Raw genomic sequence first — 16,123 nt, 5'->3', positions numbered from 1 at the left:
TCCCTGTTATGTGTATTTTTTTTTTAATTAATCTTAATTTGTTTGTTTTTGTGATTTCCCTATTTGAGTTGATATGAGGACGTTCTGTTTTGTGACCTTGTGTTGTGCTGATATCTGATATTATTGGTTCTCTGACCAAACAATATCCTTTAGTATTTCTTGTAGCTTTGGTTTGGTTTTTGCAAATTCTCTAAACTTGTGTTTGTCTGTAAATATCTTAATTTCACCTTCATATTTCAGAGAGAGTTTTGCTGGATATATGATCCTTGGCTGGCAGTTTTTCTCCTTCAGTGTTCTGTATATGTTGTCCCATTCCCTTCTTGCCTGCATGGTTTCTGCTGAGTAGTCAGAACATATTCTTATTGATTCTCCCTTGAAGGAAACCTTTCTTTTCTCCCTGGCTGCTTTTAAAATTTTCTCTTTATCTTTGGTTTTGGTGAGTTTGATGATAATATGTCTTGGTGTTTTTCTTTTTGTATCAATCTTAAATGGGATTCGATGAGCATCTTGGATAGATATCCTTTCGTCTTTCATGATGTCAGGGAAGTTTTCTGTCAGGAGTTCTTCAACTATTTTCTCTGTGTTTTCTGTCCCCCCGCCCTGTTCTGGGACTCCAATCACCCGCAGGTTATCCTTCTTGATAGAGTCCTGCTGGGAGCCAGGCTGCAAGGGCGGCCCCTCTGCACCCACTGCCCCCAGCATAAACATTGAAGAATCCCTGAAAAGTCAGGAGGAGCCAGGCTGCAAGGGCAGCCTCTCTGCACCCACTGCCCCCAGCATAAACATTGAAGAATTCCTGAAAAGTCAGGAAGAGCCAGGCTGCAAGGGCGGCCCCTCTGCACCCACTGCCCCTAGCATAAACATCGAAGAATTCCTGAAAAGTCAGGAATATCTCTGTCATCTGTGTTATGTTTCTGTTTCATTTTCAGCCTGTGTATAGCAGAATGTATAAGCATAAAATTCCATTATAGATTTAGGGACCTTTGGACGGGGGGCGTCCTACTCATAATCCCCTGGTGAAATCTCGGGTAGGGACAGCCCGTGTGTTACTTGGGGATCAACATGAAGTTGTCTTAGGGGAAAAACAAATAGCTCGACTATGGAAAACAAAAACAGGATGGTGGAATCCTGGTATTTACCAAGGCCCTTTTGTGATTAAACTACCACCCACACATGACCCCATAAAAGTGGAAAAACAAAAGGCAGTGAGTTCTCTCAGCCAATCTCTCAGCCAATTACAGGTCAACTTTCTCGTCCACCCCGCTCACTGCTGCGCTTGACTGGTCTTTGGGTATAGAGATTGGGCTAATTGTCCTTGGCATAATCGTGGACAATATGACGTAACCCAAAGTGGCTGGGCTTCAGGAACTTGACCACCCTGGACAAGATGGACAAAGCCTATGTAACAATGATTTTGCAAAAAGATTAATTGTTATAAAAACTGTGGAAGGTATTGCAAGATTAAGCATAAGTGTAAAGCAATATGAAGTCAATTATTATTTTGTGTAAAAATATATCAACAAAATATTCTCTTCAATTAAACAAAAAACTCATTGTACTTGTGTATGTATGCGGAACTGTACTATGTGTCACTTGGAAAATTATGTCTCTGGGAAATGATGTTTATGATTATATCTTGTACTGCCCCTTTATTGATCATGCGATGTTATGCTTTTGTAAGCTTATGATATAAAAGACCATGTAAAAAATAAAGAGCAGAGCCTTCTTTTTCTGCAGAATGAAAATATAAGACACTCTACCGCTCGTTCTTTTTTCGCCGAACTCTACCCCTCCTCTGGTAACCCTGTTCATTGCTGAGGCTGGCCCCCGGCAACTGGCGCCCGAACAGGGACCTGAAGGTAAGCAACGTCGTCTCGGGGTAGATAGGGCTGTTGCCTAGAGCTAGATAAGAAAGGAGAAAAGCTCCCTTTAGCCACCCCGTCGTTAGAGAGGACGGGGATAGGAAAGGAAAGATAGGCAAAACATATGAGAAGTTGTTAGACCCCTGTATAAGCAGGAGAATACTAGAAAAACACTATGGGACAAACATCCTCTGCAGAAAGGAAACTGTTTATTGATATCATCACGTGTATGCTCAAAAAAAGGGGAACCGCAGTGACTAGAAGCCAAGTAGCTCGGTTTTTACATTTTGTTCAGGAACAATGCCCCTGGTTCCCAGAGGGAGGCTCGGTTAATTTGGACATATGGAAAGCTGTGGGAGAACAGCTACAAAAACATTATACTAGATGTGGTCCTGAGGGGGTGCCTGTTGATGCTTTTGCATTATGGATGCTTATCAGAGATACTCTTGACCCAACTCCCGATTCTGTTAAAGCATTCCAAGTACTAGACAATCCTGACTCTGACCCCACTTTAGAGGAGGAAGAAACACCTCTGCTTCAGAAACATCCTTCTGTAGCATCTACCCCTTCAGCCCCTCCCTTGGTTGGTCTATCTAATCCAATCACGAATGACACTCTGAGCCCGGAGGAGCAAGTCGATCTAGAGGAGGAGGCTGCTAGATATCATCAGGATGAGGATATTGTTCTTCCTTTACAAAAGTTGCAAATTGAGTCACAGCCTCCAAAGTATGAGGTTAAATCATTGACCTTTACTCCTCGAAATAGAGTACCTTTACCTCCCCCACCTCCTTCTCTGGCAGGAAAATCAAAAATCAAAGCAGCCTTAAAACAAGGCTTGTCTGAGGGAGACGTTACCCTCCCTTTGTGCTTTCCAGTACATTATAGCGGGGAATTTGATGAGGATGCAGAATGGACTCCTCTTTCTTATAAATTCCTCAAGGAGGTTAAAAATGCCTGCAAAGAATATGGACCCCTGTCTCCATATACATTGTCGTTAATAGATATTCTGTCAACCAGCTGGATGACTCCTTATGATTGGTATCAGCTGGCAAAAACCTGCTTACCTGGGGGTAGTTTCTTGTTATGGAAAATGGAAAAGACCTGACCCATTAATCTCTTGTGGAAGAGGCTATGCTTGTGTTTTCCTACAGGACAAAACTTCCCCTTTGTGGATACCCGACAGACTCATCAGACATGTAAAACCCAAAAACCACCAAAAATCCTCCAACACTTCCTCCCTCACTGCTCACAAACCTAACACCTCCCATGACTCTTCTGAGAAATCTGCCTCTTGAAAATGCTCCATCTACACCCCCACCTTCGCCTGTCTCTAGTTCCTCCTCTTCATCTTCTACTCCACCCCCTCTCACTGACTTTATACAACCCTCTACAAACCTCAACAACTCTTTATCTCGAGACAAGGTGCGGTGGAGAAGCCGGAGACATACTCCCTATTCAAGAACCCATCAAACCATTGTGGCTGAGCCACCAACTTGGGGCCAACTCAAAAAACTTACTCATCTGGCTCACACCTTAACCGTGGATCAACATATTCCCGTAAATGCGGGTACTCTTTTTGTGGCTATGCTCGCTATCATTTCCTGCCAGGTATGTGTTGTTACGGCTGATATACATTGGGCTTATGTCCCAAAACCTCCTATATTTCATCCCGTCACCTGGGAAGATCCTTCCCCCTCTGTATTTACTAATAATTCTGCATTACTGGGGGGCGAAACCATATTTTGGAACCCTCAGGGCTTTAATTCTAATTATTCCTATTCTGGTATGTCAGATAATCCTCCTATTTGTATTCAATTAAGAAATTTGCAAAAAACTATCCCTGGCTGTATTCCTTTTGGCTTCAAATCAATGATTACTGACTCACCTAATGGAAATCAAAACCAACAGCCTTATAGATTATTATGGGCTCTACGCCTCATCCTTCCAGAAAAAACTGACTTTCTTAAAGGTATCCCAAAAGTACACACTCCTCTTTTTCCTACCTGTGATAAGTCGCCTCCTGAGGATTCTAAGAGCAATCAAGATTGGGCTATGATTGACCCTTCAAAAGGATTTCCTATTTGGAGAAATTGTATGTATAATTCACAAGTTGTATATGCTTTGCCTAAAATGTCTGCACGTCTTATTGATTGTAGTATTTTAAATCCTGAAGATGATTATCGTCTATTTTTACAATCAGCTCGATATCGTTTTAATTGGCAAGATACCTTAGTCCCTCTCCCACAAAAAGTTAATCGTTGGCATATAAATGGATGGGTTCCCCCTATTCTTTCTACCTTCACGGGTAACATACATCCATCTTTGTGGAGACTGGCAACTGCTGCCGGCAATGTCACTTTGTCCCGTCCTTTTAATAATGAGAGTTTTGATATTCAAGCTTGTGTACCTGCTCCATATGTGTTATTAATTAGCCGCAACAATCACTCTAGTATTGTTATAGAAAACAAGAAAAAACATTATGTTAGTTCTTGTAAAAATTGTATACTGACCAGTTGTATAAATCCTGCAATTCCTGTCGAAAGTATGATGATTTTACAACAGCCAAAATATATTATGATTCCTGTACATTTACAAGAAGATTGGTATGATGATTCAGGCCTAGAAGCCTTAAAACAAGCTTCTGCTATTTTATCTCGAGCCAAACGGTTTGTAGCAGCTTTAATACTGGGGATTTCCGCTCTCATAGCTTTAGCAACTTCTCTTTCACTTTCTGCTATGGCGTTAACACAACAGATTCATACTGCAAACTATGTAAATAATTTAAGTAAAAATATTACTCTAGCCTTAGCCACACAAGAAGCCATTGATAGAAAATTACAACAAGAAGTTAATGCCCTTGAAGAAGCAATTCTATATATAGGACAAGAAATCACTAATCTCAAAGTGCGACTTACTTTGAGATGCCATGTAAGTTTCAAATGGATTTGTGTTACTCCACTGCCTGTAAATACTACCATACATAATTGGAAAAAAAATCAAAAATCATATCCAGGGCATATGAAATCATTCCGATTTGAGTTTTAATATTGACAAATTACATATGGAAATACAAGATATTACAAAAGCAGAAAAAGATTTTTCCTCTTCTCAAACAGCCAAACAATTTATTGATTCCTTAAATTCCTTTATTCAAAAGCATAGTCTTAAAAACATTCTGTTAAACACGGGTATTTCTTTATGTTTATTCTTGATTTTGTTGTTCTTTCTTCCAGTCATCTTCTGAATCTTAAATCAAGCTATCCAAAAGGTGGCTTCAGATCTTCATCTAGCGAAATTAAAAAATAAAAAAGGGGGAGATGCTGGGAGCCAGGCTGCAAGGGCGGCCCCTCTGCACCCACTGCCCCCAGCATAAACATTGAAGAATCCCTGAAAAGTCAGGAGGAGCCAGGCTGCAAGGGCAGCCTCTCTGCACCCACTGCCCCCAGCATAAACATTGAAGAATTCCTGAAAAGTCAGGAAGAGCCAGGCTGCAAGGGCGGCCCCTCTGCACCCACTGCCCCTAGCATAAACATCGAAGAATTCCTGAAAAGTCAGGAATATCTCTGTCATCTGTGTTATGTTTCTGTTTCATTTTCAGCCTGTGTATAGCAGAATGTATAAGCATAAAATTCCATTATAGATTTAGGGACCTTTGGACGGGGGGCGTCCTACTCATAATCCCCTGGTGAAATCTCGGGTAGGGACAGCCCGTGTGTTACTTGGGGATCAACATGAAGTTGTCTTAGGGGAAAAACAAATAGCTCGACTATGGAAAACAAAAACAGGATGGTGGAATCCTGGTATTTACCAAGGCCCTTTTGTGATTAAACCACCACCCACACATGACCCCATAAAAGTGGAAAAACAAAAGGCAGTGAGTTCTCTCAGCCAATCTCTCAGCCAATTACAGGTCAACTTTCTCGTCCACCCCGCTCACTGCTGCGCTTGACTGGTCTTTGGGTATAGAGATTGGGCTAATTGTCCTTGGCATAATCGTGGACAATATGACGTAACCCAAAGTGGCTGGGCTTCAGGAACTTGACCACCCTGGACAAGATGGACAAAGCCTATGTAACAATGATTTTGCAAAAAGATTAATTGTTATAAAAACTGTGGAAGGTATTGCAAGATTAAGCATAAGTGTAAAGCAATATGAAGTCAATTATTATTTTGTGTAAAAATATATCAACAAAATATTCTCTTCAATTAAACAAAAAACTCATTGTACTTGTGTATGTATGCGGAACTGTACTATGTGTCACTTGGAAAATTATGTCTCTGGGAAATGATGTTTATGATTATATCTTGTACTGCCCCTTTATTGATCATGCGATGTTATGCTTTTGTAAGCTTATGATATAAAAGACCATGTAAAAAATAAAGAGCAGAGCCTTCTTTTTCTGCAGAATGAAAATATAAGACACTCTACCGCTCGTTCTTTTTTCGCCGAACTCTACCCCTCCTCTGGTAACCCTGTTCATTGCTGAGGCTGGCCCCCGGCAACTGGCGCCCGAACAGGGACCTGAAGGTAAGCAACGTCGTCTCGGGGTAGATAGGGCTGTTGCCTAGAGCTAGATAAGAAAGGAGAAAAGCTCCCTTTAGCCACCCCGTCGTTAGAGAGGACGGGGATAGGAAAGGAAAGATAGGCAAAACATATGAGAAGTTGTTAGACCCCTGTATAAGCAGGAGAATACTAGAAAAACACTATGGGACAAACATCCTCTGCAGAAAGGAAACTGTTTATTGATATCATCACGTGTATGCTCAAAAAAAGGGGAACCGCAGTGACTAGAAGCCAAGTAGCTCGGTTTTTACATTTTGTTCAGGAACAATGCCCCTGGTTCCCAGAGGGAGGCTCGGTTAATTTGGACATATGGAAAGCTGTGGGAGAACAGCTACAAAAACATTATACTAGATGTGGTCCTGAGGGGGTGCCTGTTGATGCTTTTGCATTATGGATGCTTATCAGAGATACTCTTGACCCAACTCCCGATTCTGTTAAAGCATTCCAAGTACTAGACAATCCTGACTCTGACCCCACTTTAGAGGAGGAAGAAACACCTCTGCTTCAGAAACATCCTTCTGTAGCATCTACCCCTTCAGCCCCTCCCTTGGTTGGTCTATCTAATCCAATCACGAATGACACTCTGAGCCCGGAGGAGCAAGTCGATCTAGAGGAGGAGGCTGCTAGATATCATCAGGATGAGGATATTGTTCTTCCTTTACAAAAGTTGCAAATTGAGTCACAGCCTCCAAAGTATGAGGTTAAATCATTGACCTTTACTCCTCGAAATAGAGTACCTTTACCTCCCCCACCTCCTTCTCTGGCAGGAAAATCAAAAATCAAAGCAGCCTTAAAACAAGGCTTGTCTGAGGGAGACGTTACCCTCCCTTTGTGCTTTCCAGTACATTATAGCGGGGAATTTGATGAGGATGCAGAATGGACTCCTCTTTCTTATAAATTCCTCAAGGAGGTTAAAAATGCCTGCAAAGAATATGGACCCCTGTCTCCATATACATTGTCGTTAATAGATATTCTGTCAACCAGCTGGATGACTCCTTATGATTGGTATCAGCTGGCAAAAACCTGCTTACCTGGGGGTAGTTTCTTGTTATGGAAAATGGAAAAGACCTGACCCATTAATCTCTTGTGGAAGAGGCTATGCTTGTGTTTTCCTACAGGACAAAACTTCCCCTTTGTGGATACCCGACAGACTCATCAGACATGTAAAACCCAAAAACCACCAAAAATCCTCCAACACTTCCTCCCTCACTGCTCACAAACCTAACACCTCCCATGACTCTTCTGAGAAATCTGCCTCTTGAAAATGCTCCATCTACACCCCCACCTTCGCCTGTCTCTAGTTCCTCCTCTTCATCTTCTACTCCACCCCCTCTCACTGACTTTATACAACCCTCTACAAACCTCAACAACTCTTTATCTCGAGACAAGGTGCGGTGGAGAAGCCGGAGACATACTCCCTATTCAAGAACCCATCAAACCATTGTGGCTGAGCCACCAACTTGGGGCCAACTCAAAAAACTTACTCATCTGGCTCACACCTTAACCGTGGATCAACATATTCCCGTAAATGCGGGTACTCTTTTTGTGGCTATGCTCGCTATCATTTCCTGCCAGGTATGTGTTGTTACGGCTGATATACATTGGGCTTATGTCCCAAAACCTCCTATATTTCATCCCGTCACCTGGGAAGATCCTTCCCCCTCTGTATTTACTAATAATTCTGCATTACTGGGGGGCGAAACCATATTTTGGAACCCTCAGGGCTTTAATTCTAATTATTCCTATTCTGGTATGTCAGATAATCCTCCTATTTGTATTCAATTAAGAAATTTGCAAAAAACTATCCCTGGCTGTATTCCTTTTGGCTTCAAATCAATGATTACTGACTCACCTAATGGAAATCAAAACCAACAGCCTTATAGATTATTATGGGCTCTACGCCTCATCCTTCCAGAAAAAACTGACTTTCTTAAAGGTATCCCAAAAGTACACACTCCTCTTTTTCCTACCTGTGATAAGTCGCCTCCTGAGGATTCTAAGAGCAATCAAGATTGGGCTATGATTGACCCTTCAAAAGGATTTCCTATTTGGAGAAATTGTATGTATAATTCACAAGTTGTATATGCTTTGCCTAAAATGTCTGCACGTCTTATTGATTGTAGTATTTTAAATCCTGAAGATGATTATCATCTATTTTTACAATCAGCTCGATATCGTTTTAATTGGCAAGATACCTTAGTCCCTCTCCCACAAAAAGTTAATCGTTGGCATATAAATGGATGGGTTCCCCCTATTCTTTCTACCTTCACGGGTAACATACATCCATCTTTGTGGAGACTGGCAACTGCTGCCGGCAATGTCACTTTGTCCCGTCCTTTTAATAATGAGAGTTTTGATATTCAAGCTTGTGTACCTGCTCCATATGTGTTATTAATTAGCCGCAACAATCACTCTAGTATTGTTATAGAAAACAAGAAAAAACATTATGTTAGTTCTTGTAAAAATTGTATACTGACCAGTTGTATAAATCCTGCAATTCCTGTCGAAAGTATGATGATTTTACAACAGCCAAAATATATTATGATTCCTGTACATTTACAAGAAGATTGGTATGATGATTCAGGCCTAGAAGCCTTAAAACAAGCTTCTGCTATTTTATCTCGAGCCAAACGGTTTGTAGCAGCTTTAATACTGGGGATTTCCGCTCTCATAGCTTTAGCAACTTCTCTTTCACTTTCTGCTATGGCGTTAACACAACAGATTCATACTGCAAACTATGTAAATAATTTAAGTAAAAATATTACTCTAGCCTTAGCCACACAAGAAGCCATTGATAGAAAATTACAACAAGAAGTTAATGCCCTTGAAGAAGCAATTCTATATATAGGACAAGAAATCACTAATCTCAAAGTGCGACTTACTTTGAGATGCCATGTAAGTTTCAAATGGATTTGTGTTACTCCACTGCCTGTAAATACTACCATACATAATTGGAAAAAAAATCAAAAATCATATCCAGGGCATATGAAATCATTCCGATTTGAGTTTTAATATTGACAAATTACATATGGAAATACAAGATATTACAAAAGCAGAAAAAGATTTTTCCTCTTCTCAAACAGCCAAACAATTTATTGATTCCTTAAATTCCTTTATTCAAAAGCATAGTCTTAAAAACATTCTGTTAAACACGGGTATTTCTTTATGTTTATTCTTGATTTTGTTGTTCTTTCTTCCAGTCATCTTCTGAATCTTAAATCAAGCTATCCAAAAGGTGGCTTCAGATCTTCATCTAGCGAAATTAAAAAATAAAAAAGGGGGAGATGCTGGGAGCCAGGCTGCAAGGGCGGCCCCTCTGCACCCACTGCCCCCAGCATAAACATTGAAGAATCCCTGAAAAGTCAGGAGGAGCCAGGCTGCAAGGGCAGCCTCTCTGCACCCACTGCCCCCAGCATAAACATTGAAGAATTCCTGAAAAGTCAGGAAGAGCCAGGCTGCAAGGGCGGCCCCTCTGCACCCACTGCCCCTAGCATAAACATCGAAGAATTCCTGAAAAGTCAGGAATATCTCTGTCATCTGTGTTATGTTTCTGTTTCATTTTCAGCCTGTGTATAGCAGAATGTATAAGCATAAAATTCCATTATAGATTTAGGGACCTTTGGACGGGGGGCGTCCTACTCATAATCCCCTGGTGAAATCTCGGGTAGGGACAGCCCGTGTGTTACTTGGGGATCAACATGAAGTTGTCTTAGGGGAAAAACAAATAGCTCGACTATGGAAAACAAAAACAGGATGGTGGAATCCTGGTATTTACCAAGGCCCTTTTGTGATTAAACCACCACCCACACATGACCCCATAAAAGTGGAAAAACAAAAGGCAGTGAGTTCTCTCAGCCAATCTCTCAGCCAATTACAGGTCAACTTTCTCGTCCACCCCGCTCACTGCTGCGCTTGACTGGTCTTTGGGTATAGAGATTGGGCTAATTGTCCTTGGCATAATCGTGGACAATATGACGTAACCCAAAGTGGCTGGGCTTCAGGAACTTGACCACCCTGGACAAGATGGACAAAGCCTATGTAACAATGATTTTGCAAAAAGATTAATTGTTATAAAAACTGTGGAAGGTATTGCAAGATTAAGCATAAGTGTAAAGCAATATGAAGTCAATTATTATTTTGTGTAAAAATATATCAACAAAATATTCTCTTCAATTAAACAAAAAACTCATTGTACTTGTGTATGTATGCGGAACTGTACTATGTGTCACTTGGAAAATTATGTCTCTGGGAAATGATGTTTATGATTATATCTTGTACTGCCCCTTTATTGATCATGCGATGTTATGCTTTTGTAAGCTTATGATATAAAAGACCATGTAAAAAATAAAGAGCAGAGCCTTCTTTTTCTGCAGAATGAAAATATAAGACACTCTACCGCTCGTTCTTTTTTCGCCGAACTCTACCCCTCCTCTGGTAACCCTGTTCATTGCTGAGGCTGGCCCCCGGCAACTGGCGCCCGAACAGGGACCTGAAGGTAAGCAACGTCGTCTCGGGGTAGATAGGGCTGTTGCCTAGAGCTAGATAAGAAAGGAGAAAAGCTCCCTTTAGCCACCCCGTCGTTAGAGAGGACGGGGATAGGAAAGGAAAGATAGGCAAAACATATGAGAAGTTGTTAGACCCCTGTATAAGCAGGAGAATACTAGAAAAACACTATGGGACAAACATCCTCTGCAGAAAGGAAACTGTTTATTGATATCATCACGTGTATGCTCAAAAAAAGGGGAACCGCAGTGACTAGAAGCCAAGTAGCTCGGTTTTTACATTTTGTTCAGGAACAATGCCCCTGGTTCCCAGAGGGAGGCTCGGTTAATTTGGACATATGGAAAGCTGTGGGAGAACAGCTACAAAAACATTATACTAGATGTGGTCCTGAGGGGGTGCCTGTTGATGCTTTTGCATTATGGATGCTTATCAGAGATACTCTTGACCCAACTCCCGATTCTGTTAAAGCATTCCAAGTACTAGACAATCCTGACTCTGACCCCACTTTAGAGGAGGAAGAAACACCTCTGCTTCAGAAACATCCTTCTGTAGCATCTATCCCTTCAGCCCCTCCCTTGGTTGGTCTATCTAATCCAATCACGAATGACACTCTGAGCCCGGAGGAGCAAGTCGATCTAGAGGAGGAGGCTGCTAGATATCATCAGGATGAGGATATTGTTCTTCCTTTACAAAAGTTGCAAATTGAGTCACAGCCTCCAAAGTATGAGGTTAAATCATTGACCTTTACTCCTCGAAATAGAGTACCTTTACCTCCCCCACCTCCTTCTCTGGCAGGAAAATCAAAAATCAAAGCAGCCTTAAAACAAGGCTTGTCTGAGGGAGACGTTACCCTCCCTTTGTGCTTTCCAGTACATTATAGCGGGGAATTTGATGAGGATGCAGAATGGACTCCTCTTTCTTATAAATTCCTCAAGGAGGTTAAAAATGCCTGCAAAGAATATGGACCCCTGTCTCCATATACATTGTCGTTAATAGATATTCTGTCAACCAGCTGGATGACTCCTTATGATTGGTATCAGCTGGCAAAAACCTGCTTACCTGGGGGTAGTTTCTTGTTATGGAAAATGGAAAAGACCTGACCCATTAATCTCTTGTGGAAGAGGCTATGCTTGTGTTTTCCTACAGGACAAAACTTCCCCTTTGTGGATACCCGACAGACTCATCAGACATGTAAAACCCAAAAACCACCAAAAATCCTCCAACACTTCCTCCCTCACTGCTCACAAACCTAACACCTCCCATGACTCTTCTGAGAAATCTGCCTCTTGAAAATGCTCCATCTACACCCCCACCTTCGCCTGTCTCTAGTTCCTCCTCTTCATCTTCTACTCCACCCCCTCTCACTGACTTTATACAACCCTCTACAAACCTCAACAACTCTTTATCTCGAGACAAGGTGCGGTGGAGAAGCCGGAGACATACTCCCTATTCAAGAACCCATCAAACCATTGTGGCTGAGCCACCAACTTGGGGCCAACTCAAAAAACTTACTCATCTGGCTCACACCTTAACCGTGGATCAACATATTCCCGTAAATGCGGGTACTCTTTTTGTGGCTATGCTCGCTATCATTTCCTGCCAGGTATGTGTTGTTACGGCTGATATACATTGGGCTTATGTCCCAAAACCTCCTATATTTCATCCCGTCACCTGGGAAGATCCTTCCCCCTCTGTATTTACTAATAATTCTGCATTACTGGGGGGCGAAACCATATTTTGGAACCCTCAGGGCTTTAATTCTAATTATTCCTATTCTGGTATGTCAGATAATCCTCCTATTTGTATTCAATTAAGAAATTTGCAAAAAACTATCCCTGGCTGTATTCCTTTTGGCTTCAAATCAATGATTACTGACTCACCTAATGGAAATCAAAACCAACAGCCTTATAGATTATTATGGGCTCTACGCCTCATCCTTCCAGAAAAAACTGACTTTCTTAAAGGTATCCCAAAAGTACACACTCCTCTTTTTCCTACCTGTGATAAGTCGCCTCCTGAGGATTCTAAGAGCAATCAAGATTGGGCTATGATTGACCCTTCAAAAGGATTTCCTATTTGGAGAAATTGTATGTATAATTCACAAGTTGTATATGCTTTGCCTAAAATGTCTGCACGTCTTATTGATTGTAGTATTTTAAATCCTGAAGATGATTATCGTCTATTTTTACAATCAGCTCGATATCGTTTTAATTGGCAAGATACCTTAGTCCCTCTCCCACAAAAAGTTAATCGTTGGCATATAAATGGATGGGTTCCCCCTATTCTTTCTACCTTCACGGGTAACATACATCCATCTTTGTGGAGACTGGCAACTGCTGCCGGCAATGTCACTTTGTCCCGTCCTTTTAATAATGAGAGTTTTGATATTCAAGCTTGTGTACCTGCTCCATATGTGTTATTAATTAGCCGCAACAATCACTCTAGTATTGTTATAGAAAACAAGAAAAAACATTATGTTAGTTCTTGTAAAAATTGTATACTGACCAGTTGTATAAATCCTGCAATTCCTGTCGAAAGTATGATGATTTTACAACAGCCAAAATATATTATGATTCCTGTACATTTACAAGAAGATTGGTATGATGATTCAGGCCTAGAAGCCTTAAAACAAGCTTCTGCTATTTTATCTCGAGCCAAACGGTTTGTAGCAGCTTTAATACTGGGGATTTCCGCTCTCATAGCTTTAGCAACTTCTCTTTCACTTTCTGCTATGGCGTTAACACAACAGATTCATACTGCAAACTATGTAAATAATTTAAGTAAAAATATTACTCTAGCCTTAGCCACACAAGAAGCCATTGATAGAAAATTACAACAAGAAGTTAATGCCCTTGAAGAAGCAATTCTATATATAGGACAAGAAATCACTAATCTCAAAGTGCGACTTACTTTGAGATGCCATGTAAGTTTCAAATGGATTTGTGTTACTCCACTGCCTGTAAATACTACCATACATAATTGGAAAAAAAATCAAAAATCATATCCAGGGCATATGAAATCATTCCGATTTGAGTTTTAATATTGACAAATTACATATGGAAATACAAGATATTACAAAAGCAGAAAAAGATTTTTCCTCTTCTCAAACAGCCAAACAATTTATTGATTCCTTAAATTCCTTTATTCAAAAGCATAGTCTTAAAAACATTCTGTTAAACACGGGTATTTCTTTATGTTTATTCTTGATTTTGTTGTTCTTTCTTCCAGTCATCTTCTGAATCTTAAATCAAGCTATCCAAAAGGTGGCTTCAGATCTTCATCTAGCGAAATTAAAAAATAAAAAAGGGGGAGATGCTGGGAGCCAGGCTGCAAGGGCGGCCCCTCTGCACCCACTGCCCCCAGCATAAACATTGAAGAATCCCTGAAAAGTCAGGAGGAGCCAGGCTGCAAGGGCAGCCTCTCTGCACCCACTGCCCCCAGCATAAACATTGAAGAATTCCTGAAAAGTCAGGAAGAGCCAGGCTGCAAGGGCGGCCCCTCTGCACCCACTGCCCCTAGCATAAACATCGAAGAATTCCTGAAAAGTCAGGAATATCTCTGTCATCTGTGTTATGTTTCTGTTTCATTTTCAGCCTGTGTATAGCAGAATGTATAAGCATAAAATTCCATTATAGATTTAGGGACCTTTGGACGGGGGGCGTCCTACTCATAATCCCCTGGTGAAATCTCGGGTAGGGACAGCCCGTGTGTTACTTGGGGATCAACATGAAGTTGTCTTAGGGGAAAAACAAATAGCTCGACTATGGAAAACAAAAACAGGATGGTGGAATCCTGGTATTTACCAAGGCCCTTTTGTGATTAAACCACCACCCACACATGACCCCATAAAAGTGGAAAAACAAAAGGCAGTGAGTTCTCTCAGCCAATCTCTCAGCCAATTACAGGTCAACTTTCTCGTCCACCCCGCTCACTGCTGCGCTTGACTGGTCTTTGGGTATAGAGATTGGGCTAATTGTCCTTGGCATAATCGTGGACAATATGACGTAACCCAAAGTGGCTGGGCTTCAGGAACTTGACCACCCTGGACAAGATGGACAAAGCCTATGTAACAATGATTTTGCAAAAAGATTAATTGTTATAAAAACTGTGGAAGGTATTGCAAGATTAAGCATAAGTGTAAAGCAATATGAAGTCAATTATTATTTTGTGTAAAAATATATCAACAAAATATTCTCTTCAATTAAACAAAAAACTCATTGTACTTGTGTATGTATGCGGAACTGTACTATGTGTCACTTGGAAAATTATGTCTCTGGGAAATGATGTTTATGATTATATCTTGTACTGCCCCTTTATTGATCATGCGATGTTATGCTTTTGTAAGCTTATGATATAAAAGACCATGTAAAAAATAAAGAGCAGAGCCTTCTTTTTCTGCAGAATGAAAATATAAGACACTCTACCGCTCGTTCTTTTTTCGCCGAACTCTACCCCTCCTCTGGTAACCCTGTTCATTGCTGAGGCTGGCCCCCGGCAGAGTCCCACATGATTCTTAGGGTTTCTTCATTTTTTTTCATTCTTTTATTTGATTTTTTTTCAGCCATGTTGGTGTTGATTCCCTGGTCCTCCAGATGTCGAGTCTGCTCCTCTGACTTCCTAGTGCGTTGTCTAATTCTGTAATTTTATTGTTAATCTTTTGGATTTCTACATGTTGTCTCTCTATGGATTCTTGCAACTTATTAATTTTTCCACTATGTTCTTGAATAATCTTTTTGAGTTCTTCAACAGTTTTATCAGTGTGTTCCTGGGTTTTTTCTGCAGATATCCTAATTTCATTTGTGATATCATTAAGCATTCTGTAAATTAGTTTTGTGTATTCTGTATCTGATAATTCCAAGATTGTATCTTCATTTGGGAAAGATTTTGATTCTTTTGTTTGGGGGGTTGGAGAAGCTGTCATGGTCTGCTTCTTTAAGTGGTTTGATATGGATTGTTGTCTCCGAGCCATCACTGGGAAACTAGTTTTTCCAGAAAATCCGCTAAAAAAAAAATACAGTCAGATCCCTATCAGAGTTCTCCCTCTGGCTCAGGCTATTCAGATGTTAATGAAGCCGCCTGGGGAGGGTGGGGGAGGGAACAGAGAGATAGGAGAGTAGCACCTCAGAATATAGCCAGAGTTGCTTGTCTTGCTTGGAATGACTATTATATCTGAGATTCCCGTGGGCGCGTTGCC

The 16,123-nt window shown here is 40.9% G+C and overlaps 1 protein-coding gene across 7 annotated transcripts; it reads left to right on the top strand.

The window, feature by feature from the left end:
• The first annotated feature begins 632 nt into the window (after positions 1-632).
• LOC111749415 (endogenous retrovirus group K member 113 Gag polyprotein-like) lies at positions 633-15,645 on the top strand. Of its 7 annotated transcripts, none has more exons than XM_064295076.1 (5): positions 633-1,859; positions 3,285-3,470; positions 6,269-8,001; positions 10,800-12,532; positions 14,158-14,214. In XM_064295076.1, exon 4 carries the CDS (start codon positions 11,100-11,102, stop codon positions 12,027-12,029), a length of 930 nt encoding a protein of 309 aa, XP_064151146.1. In that variant the 5' UTR covers positions 633-1,859; positions 3,285-3,470; positions 6,269-8,001; positions 10,800-11,099; the 3' UTR covers positions 12,030-12,532; positions 14,158-14,214. The 7 variants fall into 7 exon arrangements, with proteins under 7 accessions (XP_064151146.1, XP_064151149.1, XP_064151148.1 ...); XM_064295079.1 differs by lacking the exon at positions 633-1,859 and having other exon boundaries at positions 1,866-3,470; positions 6,269-6,390; positions 7,816-8,001; XM_064295078.1 differs by lacking the exon at positions 633-1,859 and having other exon boundaries at positions 1,866-3,470; positions 6,269-6,390; positions 7,545-8,001.
• The last annotated feature ends 478 nt before the right edge of the window (positions 15,646-16,123 follow it).

Source organism: Loxodonta africana, chromosome 12 (assembly GCF_030014295.1).
Source record: "Loxodonta africana isolate mLoxAfr1 chromosome 12, mLoxAfr1.hap2, whole genome shotgun sequence".
NCBI lineage: Eukaryota > Metazoa > Chordata > Mammalia > Proboscidea > Elephantidae > Loxodonta > Loxodonta africana.
This window is presented reverse-complemented; position numbering and strand designations above follow the sequence as displayed.